This window comes from Trachemys scripta, chromosome 3, assembly GCF_013100865.1.
Source record: "Trachemys scripta elegans isolate TJP31775 chromosome 3, CAS_Tse_1.0, whole genome shotgun sequence".
NCBI classification, from domain to species: domain Eukaryota; kingdom Metazoa; phylum Chordata; order Testudines; family Emydidae; genus Trachemys; species Trachemys scripta.
Window position 1 is genome coordinate 186,182,410 of NC_048300.1, and position 23,768 is coordinate 186,206,177.

At 44.6% G+C, this 23,768-nt stretch overlaps 1 protein-coding gene across 1 annotated transcript in view; it reads left to right on the forward strand.

The window, feature by feature from the left end:
- Window positions 1-353: 353 nt before the first annotated feature.
- The window catches only part of FKBP1B (FKBP prolyl isomerase 1B), a 51,143-nt gene continuing 27,728 nt past the window's right edge, over window positions 354-23,768 (forward strand). The window contains exons 1-2 of the mRNA XM_034766608.1: window positions 354-539; window positions 7,795-7,842. Of these exons, the coding sequence (XP_034622499.1) occupies window positions 503-539; window positions 7,795-7,842 (85 nt within the window). The 5' untranslated portion in view covers window positions 354-502. The remainder of the gene's footprint in view (window positions 540-7,794; window positions 7,843-23,768) is intronic.

The window sequence follows — 23,768 nt, forward strand, 5'->3', positions numbered from 1 at the left end:
AGGCAGCGCATTCTTCTAGGCAGACAGCACTAGCTTATTCCCCAGCACAGGGGGGAGGGGGGGCATCTTCTGCAGGGCTATTTAAGGAGTATATGCTGTGTGAGGAAGGAGCAAGTACTTGCTGGAAAGGAATAGTATTAAAGTGTTAAGTCCTTAAATGCTTCATGCAGCAGCAAATCCCAGCCAACTACAGCCTGGGAGGCCTGCCCCCACTCCCACCTCCCAGCCCCTCTGAGGGACCTGCCTTTCCTGTGCAGCTGGGAAGGGGGATTGGGTGACAGAGTAGGCAGCCCCCACCCATCCCAGCTTTTGCATTGGCTGGAAGCGTGTGATGGGCAGCTGTGATGCTCCTTGTCAGTCAGCTAGGAAGGGGAATGCATTCAGCAGCGGGTCCAGCTGAGCCGTGGCGTGGGGAAGGCAGGATAGTGCCCAGCTGAACGCAGAGGGAGACCCAGGCAGCAGCAAGAATTGCTCTGTGTTGCCGCAGACCAGCAGTGCAATAATGGGAGTGGAAATTGAGACAATCTCCCCTGGAGACGGTAGGGTCTGTCTCTCTCCTGATTTGCTTTTAGGTGGTACTGTGGTGACTGTGATCACAAGAGAGGCAGCCCCCTGGCCTCGGGCGTGGGGGCGCGATCCGGGATCAAGGGACAGTGCAGAGGAAGGGTTTCTGGAGGGGGAGTGGGAATCTCGGCTCGGAGGAAGAGGGAGCCCAGGGGTCTCTTGCAGCAAGAGAGTGAGAGAAATCTGAGATCAGAGGGAGCTCCTTGCCGGGATACTCTGGCATCAGAAGAGGAAGGAGTCCAGGGGTCTCTGGCTTCAGGAGTGGGGGTGGGAGGTGGATAAGAGGCAGGATGGATATGTGGTCAGAGGGGGCAGAAGTAAAGGGTGCCTTGCATTGAGGGTGGGGATATGGAATCAGAGGAAGCTCAGGAGTCTCTGGGATTAGGAGCGGGATCTAGTGTTAGAGAAGACAGTGAGCCTAGGGTCTCCAGAATTAGGAAGGGTTATCTGGAATCACTGCAGCCTCAGGGCTCTGGCATCAAAAGATGATATGAGACCAGATGAAGGGGAACCTAGGGATGTCCAACATCTGAAGAAGAAATAAAAGACTGCAGGGTAGAAAGGGGTGTGGGTGACATCCCTAGTATCAGGGAGGGTAAAAGCCTGAGGGTTCTGGGATCAGATGTTTGGGGGGAAGGTCTCTGGGATCAGAGGAACAGAAGGAAAGCCGACTAGATTCTCTGGGATGAGAAGGCTGCAGTGTCTGCTGCTCCTTTGGTGGCAACGGCAGAGGCAGTGAATGGTTTGGGATATTTAAATGGCATTTGCTGACAGCTGCATAAATCCAAGTGCAGTGAAGTAATTTAGTAACGAGAGCAAATTATAGTCCAGTGCACACCCACTTTAAAATGTGAGCCTTAGCAGTCAGCAGCGAAAGCAGGTTCACTTCCAAATCGCACTCTGGACCAGGCATTATTGGGGTAGCAGCAGCAAGACAGTTAATTTCTGTAGAGGATGGAAATCAACATAATATATGATTGCTGATTAGTGTGTGTGGCTGTGGTGAAAGTTGGCACTTAACGTGCACAGTAACAAAGCTTCCCAAATTTATTTCCAAACCTTTTCATGAACCATAGGCCATTTATGTCAGAATCACTTCAGATGGCACCAGCATTTTGACCGGACTAGCTGTTTTCTCCCCTCTTAAAATACTATTATTGCACCTATAACACTTTATAATGGCTCCAGATTAAAGAGTGTATTAATCTTTGGTTTTTGTGGGATCATTTTTTCAGAATGGCTGCTTCAATCTGGTGTTAGAACATCATCCCATAACTCTTGAAGACAAATGTCATTACCAGGAACCCTATTTTTCTGTGATAATAACTCCAAAATTCTCTAATAAAAACATAAAAATACATGTTTTTCCATGATTAAAATGAAATGCTGAACTTTAGTTTCCCTAGCTACAATATATATAGGTATCAGTTGAACACAATGTTTTATAAATATATTTACAGTTTTTAAGCTGTCAGACAGAGCCCTGCCACCCAGGGCAGAGAGCCAGAGCCGTGCCCATTCTCCTGATTATCTGATCTGATCCCAGTCTCAATTAGATCGGATAATCAGGGTTCTACTATACGTTTCTATCTTTTCACAAAATGTAAAAACCAAAGATTCTCTGGAAAAATGCTAATTTCTCATTTTTCCATGGCAAACGGATTTTTGGAATCTCTGGTCACTACTAATATAGAGCCATATGTATCTGTAGGCCAAATTCATCCTCGGCTTAACTCTGTTGGCCCAACATCATTTCCTCCCTTGCCTATGCCTTTTAACTGTTTTCTCCATCTACTATTGTTTACCTCTGTGGGCCAGATTCTGCTCCAATTTACAGTGCTGTAAATTCAGAGTAACTCCATTGATGTACGTACTGTTATTCTATTGCAAGTGTACGTAAAGGCAGAATTTAGCCTTGTCATTTTATTATTCATCTCTAGAGTGTATTGGGATATGGTTTGTGTGAAAGATGCTCTTCAAAATAAAGTTATAAATGTGATTTCTTCTGGTTGCAAATCTTGATCCAATCCAGTTGATTTAAACAGTGTCATTAAAACCAAAACCAGTAAGCACTATTGCCTTCAGATCCACTCAGAAGTCCATTTGCTGTAGTGACTCGTTGATGGTCTTAACATCTTTGGGCCTAATTCAGCCTTGGTATAAGATACTGTACCAATGGAGATGCATCATTACACCAAGTTATGCCAGGGTGGAATATGGGCCACTGAACACTTGTATCACACCCTTTCTGATCTACTTCCACATTGAATGGTGCATGGTACCTGGCGGTGTTATTAGTTGTGATATTACAGTAGTGCCTACTGCGATCGGGGCCCCATTGTGCTAGGCTTTGTACAGACAGGTAGAGTACATTTACACTGCAATGTAAGTCAAGGGTTAGTGGGACTCGAGTTCACGGACCCTGGCTTTAAAAGCTCAGGGTTTGAGCATCCACACTCATTGGCGACTTTAGGTTAAGAATTTTTGATCTTGGGCCCCACACCAGGGCTCCAATCATATCCCAGATTACCTATATCCCCGAGTCCAACCAATCACATCCCAGACTACCTAGCACACTCTCTAGCCCTTTGTGGTGCAGCGTGGGAAAACTTCACTGTTCACCCTGCACATCACAGGAAGTTGTTGCAGCCCACCAACACATTCTGCTGAGCTGTCCTTTTGGGCTGCACGCTCCCAGCACTCAGAAACATGGAGTCATCATTTGAAGAACTTTTCTTGCTTGGGCTTTTGCTCCTGTTTCAGGAAATGGGCAGAGGTTTCATGAGATGCTGGTGGACATTTTGGTGGCGTTTTCTGACCCACTGAAGGCATCTGCCAGAGCTAATGATGGAGGAGGAGGATACAGACATGGAAAACTCGAACTGGCTGATGCTTCTCATGACTTTTGGTATAGCTGCTAATGCCCTCTATGTAGACCAGTGCTTATGGAGCAGGGCCACAAGCACAGATTGGTAGGATCACATCATCATGTAGACCTGGGATGATCAGCAGTGGGTCCAGAACTTTTCCATGAAGAAAGCTACATTTCTGGTGCTTTGTGAGCAGCTTGCCCTGACCCTCCAGCATCTCAACATACTCATGAGGGCGGCCATATTGGACCTGAAGCAGGTTGTTATAGCTATCTGGAGGCTGGCTACCCCAGACTGCTACAGGTCTGTTGCGAACCGTTTGGTGTTGGAAAGTCAACTCTGGGTAAAGTGGAGGTAGAAGTTTTTGAGGCAGTCAGGCCTGTGATTTACCCAAAGGTGATGGGCATAAACAGTCGGCAGCAGCTGTGGTGGCGATCCCTCGATTCGAGGATGATTGCTACTACGGATGTACATGTGGGTCCTGAGATGACTCTGGAGTCCGATCCTGGAACGACAGATCCACCCACAGTAGGTGCAGACATTTCCTGTCGGGCCACTGCCTGCTGGGAGAAAGTTCTTTCTTTTTCTTTCCTTTTCTCCCTCTTTTCAGCTTTGAGGGCAAGGCGCTTCTTCTCGAAGTGGGCCACTGCCTGATGTGGCACCATTGGGGTTGGTTGGTGGTTTGCTCCTCCCAGCTTGTGATGTCCACATCAGTTTTCTTGAGATACAGTTTTAATGTGCCTTTGTAATGATCTCTGACTGTAGGTCAGCTGAGAGTAGAGGGCTTGTTTTGGCAGGCGAGAATCTGACATCCACACACAATGTCCAACCCAGCGGAGTTGGTGCATAAGGATCATTCCTTCAATGCTGGTGACATTGGCTACAGTGAGGATGCTGGCGTTAGTGCAGCGAGCTTCCCACTTGATGTGAAGGGTTTTCCACTGGTTGATAGTCTACCTTCATGGACAGACTGGGACACTATTCCCACCAAATGGCATTGTCATAAATGGAGTTACTGTCCCCCACTGCTATTCTGGGGAAACCCCGCATACCCCCTTTTTGCCCTGCCCTATGAAACCATATACTGATTTCAGAGGGCCTGGCAAAAGAAAGTTTAATTACACTCTCCGAAGGTGTAGAATGGTGGTTGAATGTGCGTTTGGCAGCTTGGAATCCTGCTGGCATGGTCTACAGACCCATTTGGATTCCAGTGTCATCAGTGATGTCTGATTTATTGTGCCTTGCTGGGCTCTTCACAGTCTTTGTGAGGTCAAAGGGGAGCCATTTGCCCCTGAATGGACCTATGACGGTAATGGACTGCTGAACCAGTGCACTCAACCAGAAAGTGCACTGATCTCACAGCTGGAACAGGCAACGGAAATCAGGGGTGCTCTGTGATCCCACATTATGGACTTGGATGGACCAATGGAAGAGGGAGAATAGTACATTTATGAATGTTTTTGTACAGCAATGTTTACAGTAAATGAGGCACTATCCCACCATTCAATGAAAGGGTGCACGGTCACTGTACACAGTGAATGGGGGAGGTATTGATTGTCATGAATTTTTATTTCGGACGACATGACTGTTAATGTAATGCGTGTGGGGGAGCAGTGCATTTACTATTGATTGCTGTACGGAGAAATTGTTTGTATGCAACTTTTGCCTTACCCTGTATTTATCTTTATTATTCAAAATACACATTATAAGATGTGATGTAGTGAGCGCAATAAACTTTCCTAATAAAATACAAGCCTATATTTGTATTATAAAAATAACAATATTAGAGCATTGCCAGGCAGGCCTGCATACCAAAACAACAGTCAGAAACCAACACCACCCAACCATGGAATTGTCCAAAGTGCTCCTGGTATGCAGCTCCTGGTACTGTAGACCGGACTCACGCCATGGAGTGTGCACAGCAGGAGCCTGCAATCTTGTGGCCATTAGCGAAAGCAGCCACTCAAACAGGTTTTTCTGCTGTGCTCTGACATCCTCCTTCAGCCAATGTTCTTGTTCCTGGGACTGAAATGCAAGTGTCTGCTCCCTTGCTGCAATTCTGTCCTCAGCATGTATGCTGCTGAAATATGCAAACTTACGGTGACTGAACAGCACATCTATGAGGGGAGTGGCTGGTCAGCTACGGAGCTGACCCTGGAAAATACATCCTTCCTCAAAATGTGACTACCTATCTGGAGTTCCTGCTATGGGAAAACTTTGTAGCTATCAGCATCCAGATTGCCCCATGCAGGACCCTTTCACCCCACACCTGGATCGCCCCCACAGTAAGCCCCTCCGCACTTGGATCCTGCTGGGCTGAGCCTGCTTGCCCCACACCTGGATCAGGAGAGAAGGCTGGGTGTGCGTGTGAGACTCTGCCCTTCTCGCTCGCTGTGGAGCCGTATAGATGTGCTAATATGCCCAGTAAGGAATCTATTTGTCAAAAAAACATTTCCTGAATCTTTTTTGTTGTCTGTATTGTTACAGACATGCTTGCTGACAGGTATTTTGAAAGAAATTATCCAAATAATTGCAAATGGGGTGATTATACTGTGTTATTTTGACAATAAAATATTCAGAATTTTGCAGATTTTTAAAATATCGTGCACATAATTTTTATATTTTTGGGTGTAGAATTTTTAATTTTTTTGGTGCAGGATTCCCCCAGGAGTAATCTTCCAATCTAAATAGGCCAGACAATAGGTTGTAACGAGCACCACCACTACCATTTTGTATTGTGATTCTCTGGTGAACCTACCTGTCTCAATGCTTTGCCTATCGTAGGCTTTGTCCTCCTGCCATTTGCTGTTCACGGTGTTTGGCTTTGGCGCACTACCTTGTTATGCATTATTGGGTATCTCAGCTCATAGCCTGTATAATGCACAACACATTAGCACACTACATTCAGTGAGAAGAGGCAACAGAAGGCAGGCAGGATCAGCTCATGCTCCTACCTGAATCCCCAATTTATGGTTTCCTGACCCTGTTGTTCTGTAGTGGTGGGGCCTTCTGATGGATTATGGATCAAAGTTCTGTTGAATCTGGGGCCTCTGTCTGCCAGTTCAGATACACAAATCAATGGTGCCATTATTAGGAGGGTTTTGGGTGCATCCTGAAAAATTGCCTTGTTGCTGTATTTTAGCAATATATAGAGTGGGAGGATGGAGGGGGTAACTCTTATCAGTGGCAGGAAAATCATTCAGACCTCTTGCCCTTGGTGTCAAAATATTAACAAAGGGCTAACAAGATCTCTCTTCACCCATCACTGCTTTACTATCTCATGTGACTGCAGATCTGAAAATGCATTTGCAGTGTATGAGATAGGATTTTTTTTAAAAAACCATCGCCGCTTGCTAATTATATGTGTTCTTATTAAAGTAGACTTAAGTAAAAGGTATTGGAATTATGAATACGAACACATTACTTTACCACATCTTCATAATGTAATCTTATTCATTTGTGAACAATAGCAAAATATAGGTTCAGTGAAGTTAAAGAGTATTATAATTAAGGCTAAGATTTATTCACGGGTATTTTTGGTAAAAGTCATGGACAGGTCACGGGCAATAAATAAAAATTCACAGGCTGGCCTGTCCATGACTTTTACCAAAAATACCCCAAACTAAATCTCTACTTCTGGGGCCCCACTTCTCTGGGGGGGCCCTGCTGGGGAAGGGCCCTACACCAGTGCTGGGCGTTGACTGCTCCTCGGGCGGTCTGTGGGACCAGCCGCAACGGCCGCTGCTTGGGCGGTCTCCAGAGCCAGATGCCCAGGGTTTCCTGAGCAGTGGCCGGTGTGGCTGGCCCCAGGGACCACCAGAGCAGCTCCAGCAGCGGCCGGTGTGGCTGGCTGTGGGGGCACCTGAGAAGCTGTCCCAGGAGCCAGCTGCTCGGGCAGCCCTGAAGTCAGCTGCACTAGCCACTGCGGAAGTCACGGAGGTCGTGGAAAGTCATGGAATCCGTGACTTCCCCAACCTCCATGAAAGAATTGCAGCCTTAATTATAATTCATTATGTCTTTCCAAAGGACATCCCTTGCATTTGTAGGATGTAGTCTGCTGTCAGAGGACAAATCAGATGTTAAAGCTAGTAAGAAAAGATATTAGACTTGACAGAAAGGAGAAACCACATTAATATAAGAAAACACGTCTTCCTAAACTAAATAGGGGACCTTTTATCCTAAACCATTTCACTCCCATCCTGAATATTGACTAAGATAAAATGACACCCAGACTCAAAGCAGCCCTAGAGTCAAACCCCAGTCTAACCTCCTGAGCCAACCTCTCCTAAAAACGAAACTCTCCCACACAGGATGGTTAATCAAAGACTTATTAAAAAATATATTTTTCTATTTTTAACAGGAAGGACATTTCCAAAGAAGGGTCAGACGTGCGTGGTACACTACACAGGTGAGGCGTGTTCTGAATGTTCTGTCCGGACGGCTTTGCACTTCGGGAGCCGTTTGTCATTTCAGATTTCATGATCATATTTTTTCCCCTTCCTTTGCCCCTTCTTGGCCTTTTAATATTTTTCTGTATAGTTTCCTGAAGGCATCACTCTTGACTGGGTAGCTCCAACTACAATATCTATGTGTGCATGCTATTCTTTGCTAAGTGGAAGATTTAATAGCGTATGGTTAATAAATGACACTGTGGGCCTGATTCTCTGCTCCATTACACTAGCCATTGAAGGCAAGTGGAAAACACATGTTACACAGTGGAGGATCAGGCCCTCTATCTCCATCATCTCGGACCCTGAGGTCATTAATTGAGATGCAATGATATTCCTTTTTTCTTTTGGCTGTGTATAAAATAAAAGCATGTATCCCAGAGATCAGGGGTAAATTCACCCCTGTGCAGGGAGGCGGGGGGGGGGACAGTACAAAGTCCTACTTTGAGGACTTAAATGGGTCTTAATGTTGCCTGTTGATGCTCTTCCATTGTGTATAAATACTTAAAGAGTCATTGGGCTAAAGAGAGTGAGTATGACTCTGTAGCCTAGTGGTTAGAGCACCCACCTGTGAGATGGGAGACCTGGTGTTTAGTTCCCTACTCCAATGACTGTTGTGTCTTGTATATTTAGATTATATGCAATTTGGGCCAGGGACTGTCTCTTACTATGTGTATGTAAGCACCTAGCACATTGCCCTGGTCTCAGTTGAGTTTGCTAGGTCATACTGTAATATTGATAATAATAACAATAAGGGAATAACAGTGGCCTTAGTACTGGTGTATCTCAACATTAGGAAGGTATTTTTCTACAGTTCAGTATAGTTTCTTAAGCTTAAATTCAGTGAGTTCTTGGTGTGGGGAATCTGTAGTGTCAACTCTTCAAAGCAGGCTGGCTGGAGGTAGGGTTGCTAACCCTCCCGGATTGGCCGGGAGTCTCCTGGAATCGGAATCGATCTCCCAGTGACTACTGAAACCAATCCAGGAGATTTTAATAGGCTGCTAAAAGTCCGGTTGGCAGCACAACGGGGCAAAGGCAGGCTCCCTACCTTCCCTGGCTCCACGTGGCTCCCGGAAGTGACTGGCAAGTCCCGCTGGCTCCTAGGCACAGGGGTGGCCAGGGGGGTCTCTCTGTGCTTCCCCTGCCCTGTGTGCCGACTCCGCAGCTCCCATTGGCTGGGAACCATGGCCAATGGGAGCTGCGGGGACAGTGCCTGCAGGCAGAGGCAGCACACAGAGCTGCCTGGCTGCCCCTGAGCCAAGGAGCCAGACATGCCAGTTGCTTCCAGGAGCCGCCTGAAGTAAGCACTGCCTGGCTGGAGCCCGCATCCCTCACCCCCTCCCACACTTCAACCCCCTGCCCCAGCCCTGGGCCCCCTCCCACACCCAAACTCCCTCCCCTCCTGCACCCCACAACTTCTCCTGTACCCCAACCCCCTGACCCAGGCTCAGCCCAGAGCCCTCTCCCACATTCTGAAACCCTCGGGCCCACCCTCCAGCTCCAAGCCCGCACCTCCCTCCCCTCACCCCAACCCCCTGCCGCGGCCCGGTGAAAGTGAGTGAGGGTGGGGGAAAGCAAGCGAGGGGGGGGGGATGGAGTGAGCGGGGGGTGGGGCCTCAGAGATGGGGCAGGGCCTCGGGGAAGGGGCGGGGCAGGGCAAGTTGGCAACCTGAGCTGGAGGTATGGAAGTTGTGACTCTCCATTAAATAAGATCTCTGTAAGTTCTAGTTTTTGTCACGTGTTATGACTTTGAATACTTTGTCTAGTGGCTAAAGCATAGGATTGGGAGTCAGGAATTCTGGATCCTGTTCCTGGCACTGCTGCTGAATTGCTGTGTGACTTCAAACAACCCTTGAATACATAGGCCCAAATTCAGCCTTTAATTATAGTGGGGCAGCTCTTATTCACAATCATTGTAACTGAGGGTAGAACTGAGCCTTTAATCCCTCCGTACCTCTGTTTACCCATCTGTAAAATTGGAATAATACTGCAGTTACCCACTTTGGAGGAATATTACAGGAGTAATTCCTTAATGTTTGTGAAGTGCTGTGAGGTTTTTGTTTGAAAGTTGCGATAGCAGTGCACATTATATTATTATTTATTTATGAAATTAAACATCTTTCAGAGCAGCATTTTGCTGATGGTCACAGACCTAATTAATGTCCAGTAGGAAATCAATCCGTTTCTTTTTAAAACACTTAAGATGAGATAGATCTTCAGCTGGAGTCAATCAGTACAGCTCCATTGACTATTGACTTCAATGGAGCTACCCAAATTGGCCCTGTATTTAAATCAGAATTCATAAATGATGCTCTTGTCTTTTTTGTTGTTGCTTGCACTAGTGATCTGGGGGCACATTGCTGTCATTCCTTTTGCCATATGTTACCAAACATTTTGTATTTATGTATACATTACCAAATGCTTTGTAATTTTTGTTTCTGATGTTGGGTGAAGGCCATGGTTGCAATTGTGAAATTGCACAAGTCTACTGCATAATGTGCAGATTACACTGCTCTACAGCCAAAATGCTTCTGAAATAAACGTAGTCAAACTTTACTAATTCTGGGTCACTGAGAATGAAAATGATGCTTAAAATTGTTGATTGGCTCTAGTTTTCAAGATATGCTGTTGGGTCAGTATATACGACCCTTGACTTGGGAATGGTGGAGGATAAGTGAGTTATAAAGGGAAGGGATCTCAATTTAAACCAGAAATGACTAAAATACATCTTTGACTGGATCTATGAATAAATCTATGTCTGGGTTTGGACAGTACTTGCTTTTTAGGCAAAACAATGAATGATGCAATCTGAAGCTGGTATTGCATCGTACATGATATGAATTGCATCATGTTATTCCTAGAAGTCATGGATGATGCAATCATAACGAAGCTTACAGCACTCTGCTGAACAAATTGCCCTATATCAGCTCTAGAAATCATACAGTGTCATGTTCTCTTATTTGTCAGTGTTTGATTTTGCAAAGGGACACATTTCTGTTTAGCCAAAGTGAGCAGAGATGCCTCGTACTTGTGTGAACAGTGCAGATAACTTCTGCTATGTTTGTGGTGAAGTGACTTTTGCATCACAAAAGCGCAGTATAACCACTATGGTTAAGAAAGCCTATCACCTATATTTTGGCTGCAAAATTGGAGATCAGGACAAGAGGTGGGCCCCACACATATGCTGCAACACTTATGCAACAGATCTTGGCCAGTGGTTGAACAGGAAAAGGAAATCTATGCCTTTTGCAGTGCCAATGATTTGGAGAGAGCCAACAGATCATACCAGCAATTGTTACTTCTGCATGGTGCCTCCAGTTGGGAAAGGTGTGTCAAAGAAGAAAAAGTGGACTGTGCATTATCCAAACATTCCATCAGCTATACGCCCAGTACCCCACAGAGAAGGACTGTCGGTTCCTGATGCACCAGAATCATTCTCACTTGAGTCAGACGAGGAAGAGGATGAAATTTCTGGTCCTGAACCATCAATGTCACAGGACCCACATTTTTTTCCATCCTCCTCCTCTGAACCACACCTCATAACACAAGGTGAACTGAATGACCTTGTCAGGGATTTGGAACTACCCAAGAGTAAGGCAGAGCTGTTGGGCTCCAGACTACAGCAGTGGAATCTCCTGGCAGGTGATGTTAGGGTTTCCATGTTCCGTGACCGTCAAAAGGATCTTGTCCCATTCTTCTTCATGGAAGGTGACCTTATAGCCTGCAACAACATCGATGGTGTGATGGCAGCCCTCAACATCGTTCACGATCCAGATGAGTGGAGACTTTTCATTGATTCATCGAAGACGCGTCTTAAAGCTGTTTTACTGCATAATGGCAATGTTTTGCCATCAATTCCAGTTGGTCATGCAGTCCATATGAAGGAAACCTATGACAACATGAAACAACTTTTGAGGTGCATAAACTATGACCAACATCAGTGGCAGCTTTGTGGCGATGTGAAGGTTGTTGCTCTCTTGCTTGGTCTGCATACTGGATACACAAAGTACTGCTGTTTTCTCTGCGAATGGGATAGTCGTGCAAGAGATTCCCACTACATCAAGAAAGATTGGTCACTCCGACAGTCATTGGAGCCTGGGGGGAAAAGTGTTCAGCATCCACCACTTGTTGAATCAGGGAAGATTTTGTTACCACCCTTACACATCAAGCTGGGTCTGATGAAGAACTTGTCAAGGCCATTGACAAAACACAAGCAGCTTTCAAGTACCACCGTGGAAAATTTCCAAGGTTAAGTGAAGCTAAGATAAAGGAAGGTGTCTTTGTTGGTCCTCAGATTCTTTGAGATGATGCATTTGACCATGCAGTACGTGGTAAGGAAAAGATGGCATGCAAAGCCTTCCAGTTAGTGGCAATAAATTTTCTCGGAAACAACAAGGCAGACAACTACAGGTTGTTGGTGGAAAACCTCCTCAAGGCATACAAAAGCCTTGGTTGCAACATGTCACTAAAGATACATTTTTTGCAATCTCATCTAGATTTTTTTCCACTGAACTGTGGAGCAGTGAGCGACGAGCACAGCGAGCGATTTCACCAGGACATTGCAACAATGGAGAAACGCTATCAGGGCAAATGGAGCCCATCAATGCTTGCAGACTATTGCTGGACAGTGACAAGAGATGCTCCATTGAATGAATACAAGAGACAAGCCAAGAAGCGCCAAGTAGACACTGAATAGGACTAAACTATGTACAGAATAGTTTTTTGCCTTTTGTTTCATAATAAATTTTATTTATATAACCCTTTTGCTGATTTTTAAAGTGTTACATAAACAGGACAGGTGAAATATTATCATGTAAAGCAACCATAAACACATGAAAAGACCTAGGTTTACAATTTATGATTAAAACTCTACTATCTACACAATATACATAGACATAAAATGTAAAAACTTAAATATCTTAGAAACAGTAGCCAATCAGTTGTTTTAATTGTCATATTTGAATTCAGCACATCAAAATACATAATAAATAGCACATTTTATCTCTGAAGCAGACGACTTGTCAAAAATTGTAGACCAGTGTTATTGGTAGTTTATGAAATGTACTTGATTTATCGGGATGAAAAAAGAAAAAAAATCCATTTAACGCAACACAGATTTCTATGGAATTTGATTATATGACTCTGCCAAAAAGAGAAGAATTTTCTATGTATTTCACGGGCCAAAATCAATACAGCCTTAATACAGTATTCTCATTATAATGGTTGGAAATCTATGGGCATAAGGCCAGATTCCCATCTCAGCAAGACTGATGTAAATCAAGAGTAATGCCACTGAATGGAATGGAGTTACACCAGTCTTTCTAGATGAGAATCTGGTCAATATAGCTTAATGTTTGCATGGTTTAATATACGTTCATCCAATCTGGAAGTGCTCTGTGTCAGCGTAAATGCAAAAAACCTCATATTAGCCCAATCCTGTTCTCAAACAAACACATAAACACCCATTGACTTCAGTGGGTGTTGTGCTTGTGTATCTGAGGAAAGAATTAGGCTCTAAGCAAGGAATTTAATCAAAATTCTTTGTCTTTAATTAGCTGTCTGGGTGATTTTGTAATAGATAGCGAAAACAGAAATTAGAGCTAGCATTAATAAAAACTGTGGTGTAGCAGACAATGTAACTGAGCCTTAAATTATAGGCAACCAAAACTTGCCTAGCTATAAGGAACTTAATTGATTATAAAGCCTTTCCAAGCTATCTTGTACAATAGGATATGATGTCTGTTCATATGGTGCGATGCATGCCAATTCTTTGTATTTTCTAGTAAAAGTCATATGCGTCTTTAAATTGCCATGACTTGAAAAGATGGATGCTTTTTACATTGGTGAAGATCTTAGTGGCAGCTGAGACCAAATGAAAGTGTACCTCAAGTCTCCTCTGCTTTTTTTCTGTGAATCATAATTGCAAAAGGTAGTTTGGCTATTCAGTGTGAAACGTGCTCCTCTGAGACCACACAGACACAGCTTGCAAATGTTAAGATTCTCTGATGAAGTCAGTCAAATTTTCACTTTTGCTCATTTACCATAGATCAGTTAATATGTGGGAACATTTTAATGGAGAGGTTGTTGTATAGTGACTGGAACCTGGGACTAGGAGTTAGTGGGGAAGAGGGTTTTGTTCCTTGCTATGCCACCTATTTACTGTCTGACCTAGGGTAAGTGACTTGCTTCCACTGTGCCTCAGTTTTGAAATTTGTAAGTAAGGGATTGTCATGCAACCTAAATAATGTTCACAAAATGTTTTGAGATTCTCATGTTAAAAGAGACTATAGAAGTGAAAAAAGATTGAGCTGGTAGAGAGCATATACAGACCTTGTAAGCAAAATATAGTAGCTTCAACAAGTAAATGAATGAGTTTGAGTTGAACATCTCAGTTCATTTCCTTGTGGAAAAGGGTCCATATCATAAAATGGACCCTCAGATTGCCCAGTTCTTCCACCCTTACTCACACTGAGCAATACCTTACTATGCAATAGTCCTATTGGTTGAAGTGAAATCTCTTGCAGAGTTAGGTACTACAGTAACTCCTCACTTAAAGTCATCCCAGTTAACGTTGTTTCGTTGTTACATTGCTGATCAATTAGGGAACATGCTCTTTTAAAGTCGCGCAATGCTCCCTTCTAACGTCGTTTGGCAGCCACCTGCTTTGTCCACTGCTTGCAGAAAGAGCAGCCCGATGGAGCTAGCTGGTGGGTGGTTGGAACCACGGTGGACCGACAGCCCCCCTATTAGCTCCCCGCTCCCCTAAGTTCCCAGTGCAGCAGCTGCCCAGCAGGCTAGCAATTGCAGCTGTCCCTCCCCCCACTGCCATGTGCTGCTCCTGTCCTCTGCCTTGGAGCTGCTCCCTGAGACTCCTGCTTGCTGTGGGGGGGAGGGAGGAAAAGGGGGGCTAATGTCAGGGTTTCCCCCTTCCCCCTGCTCCTGCACCCCGCTTACCCCATCTCCATAGAGCAGGGGGGATACACAACAGAGGGAGTTTCCAGGCAGCAGCAGCTGCGGTGGGTCTCAGCTTGCTGAGCTAATTAACAAGGCAGTGTACTTCTGACCCCACCCTTCATACTTAAAGGGGAAATGTGCATCTCTCTCTTGCACACACACACACAGGGTGTGTGTCTCTGTCTCTGTCTGCCCTCCCTCCTTTCCTGCTGCCTTGTACAGTAGAGTGTGAGAGTTAACCCTTGAGGGCTCAGCCAATTACTAGTTCATCATTTAGCAGTAAGGCATTCCCTGGAAATATCCCACCCTCTGACTCCTCCACTAGGGTTACCATATGTTCAAAAAGCCGGGGAAATAGGGAGGCATAAGCCAGGGTCCGCCCGGCCCCAGCACGACCCGCCGGGTCCGCAGTGCAGCCTAGCTGCCCCGGCTACATTGTAGCGAGCTTGGGTGGGAGGAGGGGGGGCGGAGGGGCTGCTGCTGCCCCTGCAGGCTGGGCGGACCACGCGCCCCAGCCGAGCCCGCAGGACCACGGGGAGGCCGGGCCCAGCCAGCGGCTCGGGCTTCCCTCGCGGGCGGGGATCCCCCGGCCACTGGGGAACCCTTCCTGCGGCCCCGTCGCCCTACGTGGCTCGGAACCCAGCGCCACGGGAGCTGTTACCAGTGGGGAACGTGCTTGGTGGCAGGAAGGAGGCTGCAGCGCGGGGCAGGGAGTGCGGCGTGTGCCGGGCTGCAGGGACCCGCGCCGCCCCGGTCGCCGCTGAGCCTCCGAAGTCCCCGCCAGGCAGAGGCTGCCGGGTGAGCGGGGGAGCAGGGCAGCCAGGGGGTGCAAGAGGCTGCAGGGCAAGGAGGAGCAGGGCAGGCAGGGGCATAGAGGCTGCAGGGGTAGGGGGGCGCAGGGGCAGGGCAGGCGGGGGCCACAGAGGCTTCAGGGGCAGGGGGGTGCAGAGGCTGTAGGGTGAGTGGGGAGCAGGTAAGCACTTAGCAACCCTCAACCAAGATCAGAGCGGGAGGGAGGAGGGGGAATGTGGGGTGCTAAAAGGAGGGGGCAGAGTTGGGGCAGGGACTTTGGGGAAGGGGTTGGAATGGGGGCGGGGAAGGGGTGGGGTTGGGGCAGGGCCGGGGGTGGGGAAGGGGCGGAGTTGGGGCAGGGCCAGGGCCCCCGTGGAGTGTCCTTTTTTTTCAGTGTTGAAATATGGTAACCCTATCCTCCACCTCATCCAAGCTTCACAATCATCATCACTGTGTACCAGTATTAAATTGTTTGTTTAAAACTTATACTCTGTGTGTGTGTGTGTGTGTGTGTGTGTGTGTGTGTGTGTGTGTGTATATGTATATACACTATAAAATATAGTGTTTTGTCTGGTGAAAAAAATTTCCCTGGAACCTAACCCCCTCATTTACATTAATTCTTATGGGGAAATTGGATTTGCATAATATCGTTTCGCTTAAAGTCGCATTTTTCAGGAACATAACTACAACGTTAAGTGAGGAGTTACTGTACTTAACATGAATAGAGTAACAGAATTAGACCCAGAATTGGCACTGGACAGCAACCTTGCTGGCAATCTCAGATGAGAGATAAGGATTGATTAGGCAGGCAGACTTCTTTATCATTGTATCCCCTTAAAGATGATCTCTGCCGGTCAGAGTTTTGACACCTGGTCTGCATGGTGAGAAGAAGCTAGCATTGCTGCTAGAGCTGGTTGGGATTTTTTTGACGAAACAGTATTCTGTCAGAAAATGCCAATTTGTCAAAACCAACATTTTTCACGGGAAAAGGTCGGCTTCTACAATTTTTTGACAGGAAAGGTTTCTCAGGTCCACAGTGGATGTTAGAGAGCAAGAAAGAATCCGAGTCAGGGTGAGCAGGGACTTGAATATAGATCTCCCCCCTTCCTGATGAGTACCCTAACCACTGAGCTATTGGCTGTTTTGGAGGTGGGTTTCTTGGTTTTCTAGGAGAATTTTGAATGGTCTCAGTATCATCCCAACACGGAACAGAAAAACTTGTGAAATCTCAAAAAAAATTGCATGATGGGAAGACTGTTTCTCATCCAGCTCTACTGCTGCCTGTTGTCTGGATAAATAGAAGACTTCAGTCTTCAGGACTGCTCTGTAAGCCCAACAACCTTAAAACTCATTTGAGAAAAACAAAGGACCTAGTTTCTTTTAGGCAGATTTAAGAAGACAAAAGAGATATTTCTTCAAGACAACAAAAAAAGGGGCTTTCTGCTCTGTGAGTGACTTTGCTGTCATTGGAAGACCGGTTTGGAGACTACCAGTCTTCTGTGCTGACGGAGCACTCATTGAACTCAATAGGAGTTCCTTTCACGGAGGATTTGCTGCATCAAGCTGCCTCCCTGTGTGCATTGAAATTAAATTGCTAGAAAATAATTAAGCCCCCTGCTGTTTAGTCCATGAAAAAGCTATAATAAGTTTATATGAAGTCAAGAAAAGTTGCAAAGGAGCTTATGTAATGTAACAAAGAAGTAATGGCCTCTGTTCATCAGGCTTTCTGAGCTCAGTACTAATCTGGGGCAACACACACTTGCAGAATAATTGATGCTCTTTCAAACTGAGGGTTGCTGGCTCCCATTTGCACATGTTTATAGTGCACAATTATGTTCACGCTGCACATTTCTAGCTCATGTAAATGTAATGGCCAGGATCTGAAAGCTTTGTAATAATTGATGCCAATTAGAATTCCAGATTCAGATCTTCACCAAAATGAAATAGATTTCTAATGGGTTTATATATATACAAAGAGTTCCACAATTATTCATGCTTCTGAGTCAGTACTGAACTAGTGCCAGCATGACATTAAGGGGCTTTATATTGAAAGTACCGTCTTTCAAAGAAAATTTAAAATTTAGTCCTAGCTATTTGAGGGTATTATAAATCCTACATTACTATTTCCTAAGAATGTTGGCCTCAAAGTCCGTGCTCCCTGCACATCACATGGCACAAAGAATCCTTATGACACCACATGCATGGGATTGCTAGGCAGAGGCAGGGGACCAATATAATCAGAGGACCACTGGATCCACATAGCAGCCAACACCTGTATCCATCACCCAAGCAGGGATGCAGTAACTGTTGGGACTACAGAAGCCTGGAGACCACAGCAGCTGTGAACTATCTCTGATTCCTAGGTGGGGGTATTCTGTCTCCCCCAATCTGTGCCTCACTTCTTAGTCCAGCTCTTGCTCCCCCTTTCTGACTTGGCTCATTAGTCCTATAATATATAGGTTCTTATACTGTCCTCATCACCATGGTATCTGAGCCCCTTCCAGAAGTGCATATAATGATGTGACTAACATCTGTCCCATGTGGGTTGTTCTTTCTCTCATCCTCTCTCCAGGGAGAGAGTTGTGTGTGCAGTGTAATGTGTTAGTTTGGTAGGTTTGTTTTGTTTTATTTTTAATATACAATGGAGAAGGCATGTTAGTTTATCTAGTCCATCTGCTAGTCCAGCATTGTTCTCTGCAGTACATTTGCTAGTGCTTTGTATAGTCTAGTTTTAAATCTCGCAAGTGATAGCTACTTATGCTACTTCAAAACCCTTTAAAGTTGGTGCTGATGCAGCATTCTTTGGAAATGAGACAAGGACACACTGGATTTTCTGATAAAATCATGGGGAAAATCAACTTGCACCCACAGGACTTTTGACTGAAAGCAGTGGACACTGACCATGGACTCTGGGAAAAATTCTGACTCCTCCACTGGCAAGAAAACTCGACAATGTGTCTTGCAGCTAGGGAACAGCCAAACCCAAAGTCCTAGATATGAACTCCCCTCAACTTCAGGAAGAAGGGCTGGTTGAAAATTTTCTGTCAAAACTGTTTTTCAGTGGAACATTCGGTTTTTGACTAAACAAAACTTTTCATGAAAAATACCTGCTTTCTGTGGAAACTTTTTCTTTTGGTTGAAAATGTTTTAGTTTTGTGACAAAACCCAAATAATTTTATTTGGCAATGTTATGGCCTTGCCTCACAGGCGTTTTAGGTTGAGAGCCTCAGGCCTCCATTCTCGGGTCTGGGCTGGATTTCCTAGCCAGACTACATCTCCTATGATGCACCATGGCCAAGGACTCACATAATATACCACAGTAACTCAGAAAGATGAGAGATTGGAACATCATGGTAGATGTAGTCTGTCCAAGCAACTTGGCCCAACGAGGAGAATGGAGTGTGAGGTACTCAAACGTCAGTTCCCTTGAGACACCACAGTAGCATTTCCAATTGAAATGGTAGGTTTTCAGATGAAAGTTTTTGACCACTTTTTTGTTTTGTTTGTTTGTTTTTTCACTGAAAATTCAACATTTTCTGCAGAAAAACTTCCACTTCCTGACAAACTCTAGGAGGAGGTTCAGAATCCAGGTCTAAAATTCATTAGTTGGTTGCTCTCTCTGTAATGAGTTAAAACCCTGTATCTGATCCCCCCACCCCAACTATCAATTTTTATTTAGCGATTTGGATCTGCATTTTGCAATTTAGTGACATTTCAAATTGCAACCCAGCTTAATCTTGCATTGTTCCTGCTCCAGTGTCCGTTCGTCATAGGGAGAAATGATTTTTTCTTGTTCAGTAATGATCCCATCTGTCCCACCAGTTTAATCCTTTCATGTCTGTATTGCTTAAAAGTTATATGAAATTGTGGCAGCCCCACTAGACATTCATTATTTTACCTCCCCATTCACTCTCCCTCTCTCTCATCCCCACAATCACTACATAAATGTATTTTATATATTATTCATCGTGTCCATTTTATAGGTGAATATGATCATATGTCCTCTTCAAATTCTAAAAGAAAGTGTATTCTTCAGTCTCCTGGTCTTGTAGCTGCAATAGGGAAATCAAGCTATAATGTTTGCAGTACTTCAATACCCTGAGCGTTAGTCACTCATGTTATATATATAATTCTACTTTTATGCTCTGATTAATCTTTTCTCATTCTAAAAAGGTTCTCCTTTTTCTTTGGAAGGGATGTAGTGAGTAGCTGGCAACAGCTCTGGAAAGGCTACAGCTGCTTCCTCCCTTATTCTGCCAGGGGAATTTTTGGAGCGGGTAGACAGTGGCATTGATAGCTTGCACCTTCAGGTTTATGCCCTTCCCTGATTTTTCAGTGGTGTCGCTTGCACCTTGTCTCCAATCAAGTGAGCAGCAAGGCAGGTGCACAATTCCTGCCCTACTCCCCGAGCCAGTCAGCAATGCTTCTACAGCGCACAGCTGAGTGCTATCGTCTGCGTTATCTAAGTGATTCCCTTTTTCAGAGTGTCCTATTCACTTCCTGGCCTGAACCCAGAGACATGATCCTGTTTCTGAACCTTGATTTTCTGAGTCAGTGCTTCTAGTACCTAGCAGGAGAGGCAGTTAAAGGGCCACCATGTCAAAATGAAGAGCACATGTTAAAGAAGATCGTTAGCTGAGTTACTAATAATACCTTAGATTGTTTGATGTGAAAGCCTTTAAATATCTAATTTCCTTTTCCACATTTGTGCTTATGATTCAAATTCCTGGATTCAAACAGAAGTTTTAAACGTCAGCAGGTCAAATCCAAGCCCTGGACCAAATTCTGCACTGATGTAAGTGGGCAAATTTCTATCGTGGGCAATACAGTTGCGCTCTCTTATGCCAGCAGTGAATTTGACCATTGCAATAGCCACCTAAAATTTAGACTTGGATTTCAACCCCCCCAAATTCAAGAGCGTGCAGATCTGGCATTTTGGTTAGTCCCATTACAATACAGATATCATTTCACCTATGTAGCTAGGTTCCTTTACCATGCCTAACACTGTAGTATCTGAGAACCTGAGATATGAAGCTCTCATCCATATCTAGAGTCTGGATCGCTGATTATGTTTTTTGTTTACATTTCACATTTCTTTCCGTTTAGACAGTGAAATTAAACTGTTCAGATTCATTTTTTGGGTCTTCTCTAATCATAATAATACTTAGCTCTTACCCAGTGCTTTTTATCTGTGGATCTCAAAGTACTTTATAAAGGAGTTCAGTATTATGGACCTCACTTTACAAATGGAGAAACTGAGGCACGGAGAGAGGTAAAGCAACTTGCCCAAGCTACCCAACAGGTTAGTGTCAAAGCTAGGAATAGAACCCATGTGTCCCAATGCCATGTTCTACTCACTAGGCTACACTGCCTCTCTCAAGCAATTCCTTTGTGTCTTTCCAGTCCTGCAGTGAATGTGTAACGCTTCGGAACAAATCATTTAAACTGAAATGGGCTGGCAGGAAAATTACATTTTTATTCTTATTAGATTTTGTGGGTTTTTTTAAACCAAACCTAATTTTGGGGCCAAATTGAAATAGAAATTATTGTTTTTATAAGAGTTGTAAACAGATGAAGGGCCCGAGTCTTTCTTGTTAAAAAGAATAATGAGGTCATCTACAATAATGATTCAAAACACTACAAAACCATAGCTAAAGCCATTATTTTACCTCACATTACATTACTGGGACATTACTGAAGAATATTGTACTGTTTTTAATAAGGTCACCATCAATGCACACTCAAAGCTCCTATTGATTTCGTGGAAGTTTAGAATGGGTAAAAATAAATAACAGAATTGGAACCTTAGTGAGCTAGAAAATATAAACGCAGAGCCAGGGATGATGGAGAGATGGAAAATAGTTGGAGACGTTGGATCTTACAGGGAGCAGAGAAATTATAGTTTCTAAGGGACTTCACACTATAGAGGTGTGAGTAGAAATGTAAGATAACTATAAAACTCCACGGTTCAGTAAGGGAAATCTTATTGGACTCCTCCTGACTGGGAAACCTCCCTCTGATTCATTCTGCCACTGTTGGGCCGGCCCATTTGTAGACTACAAAGCATTTAAATGTTGCCTGTTGTGTTAGTGAGTAATGGACATTGCCAACCCATTGTGTTTAAAGTGGACAGTCAGATAAGAATAGCAACAGCTCTTCAACACGTGCCAAATTTATTTTAAATTTCAGGCACCTCTGTACATTTTACGGACAAGTAGCTGTGTTGAAAGAACAAGGGTACTGGGGCAACAGTTATCTGAGCCTTTCCTTTTCCCCTGAGAAACCAATGTATAATGCAGCCTACCAGGGTGTCAGCTGATAAAAGCCAAACAGATGTTTCTCGTGAAGTGATCTCTGGATTTGGTGTCGTGGAGCTGGCTGTGCAAGTGAAGCCAGACATTATCCTGAAGCACAGTGAATGAATGAATAACTCTGACATGGATGCACCATCCAGTCTGTCTCTCTAGGTTCTCATACTGTGCCCAAGAGCACCCTCCCTTGTCCATCCCCATTCCAGGGCATTTAGGTTACTATAAGCTATTTTGGAGAAGTCAGTTGATTATTGAAGTAGATCTGAACACTTCCAAATTTTGGGGTAGTGTGGTTCTGAATTTGACCTCTGGGCACGGCACCAATCCCTATAATGGACTGAAACTCACCCTCAAACCGGAACATCCCCTATATTTTGGAAAAGTTCTCATCTAGTTATGAATTTTGTGGTTTGGGCCCATCTATAACTGACTAGAATAGAACAAACTGAGAGGAAAAATAGAGAGGGAAATGGGAGGTAACTACTCTAGTCAGGGTAGAGTAGTGTTCTGTGAATAAGGACATTTGAGTTCTATACTGCTCTAAACTACTGATTCACCATGTGCCCCAACCCAGTCACTATCTATTTAAGTCTTCCCATCTGTAAAATGGGTATAATAATGTTCTGAAGCTTCACAGAAAGTGTTTGTAAAGCTTCATTAATATTTGTAATGCCTTTGGAGTGCCTCCGATGGAAGGCATTAAGTACAAAGAATTGCTAAATTGTGATATGGGAAAGTATGTGTACTCATTTAGGATGGGGAAAGAAAAAGCAAAGAGAAATAACATTCTTTGTAAACTTATTTATTTCAGTGAAAAAACATGGACACAAGAGATGTGACTGTATATGTAAATACACCTCTACCCCGATATAACGCTGTCCTCGGGAGCCAAAAAATCTTACCATGTTATAGGTGAAACCGCGTTATATCAAACTTGCTTTAATCCACCGGAGTGCGCAGCCCCGCCCCTCTGGAGCACTGCTTTACCGCGTTATATCCGAATTCGTGTTATATCTGGTCGCGTTATGTTGAGGTAGAGGTGTATTTATAGACATTTTGAGGTGACTGGAGTCACTCAAAATCAGGGCTGGCTCCAGGCACCAGCGTTGCAAGCAGGTGCCTGGGGCGGCCAATGAAGAGGAGGGCGGCACGTCTGGCTGTTTGGCGGCAATTCGGCAGCGGGGCCATCTCTGGGTGCGAAGAACCTGTCGCCGAATTGCCACCGATCGTGATCGTGGATTTTGTTTTGTTGTTTTTTTGTGCTTGGGGCAACAAAAACGCTAGAGCTGGCTCTGCTCAAAATTTAGCTAAACCAGAAAAGAATGACTACTAAATTATCAGATTGTAAATTGTATAGAAAGGTAGATTCAACCAGACAGGAGAGAACATTACATTAGAAACCAAAGAGAATATATTTATATCTGAAGAAAGAAAGCTTCCAGATTTACTTGACAAATATAATTTGCAGAATTTTAAAATAGTCTGTGCAGAATTTTGAATCTTTTGGTGCAGAATTTTTAATTTTTTTGGTGCAGAGTGCCCTCAGGAGTAAATCATTGTGGAACAGTCACTAAGGACCTGATTCTGCCATCTTTACTCACATTCATGAATACTTTATTACCTAAGTAGTCGTGTTGGAATGAATGGGATTACTACCAGAATAGGGCCCTATTCAGGGCCGGCTTTAGGAACTGCTGGGCCTGATTCGAATACCTGGTGGCGGTCTGGGTCTTCGGCGGCACTTCGGCGGCAAGGGGTCCTTCACTCACTCCAGACTCCCCGCTGCCGAAATTCCGCCAAAGACCTGGCGCGAGTGAAGGACCCCCCGC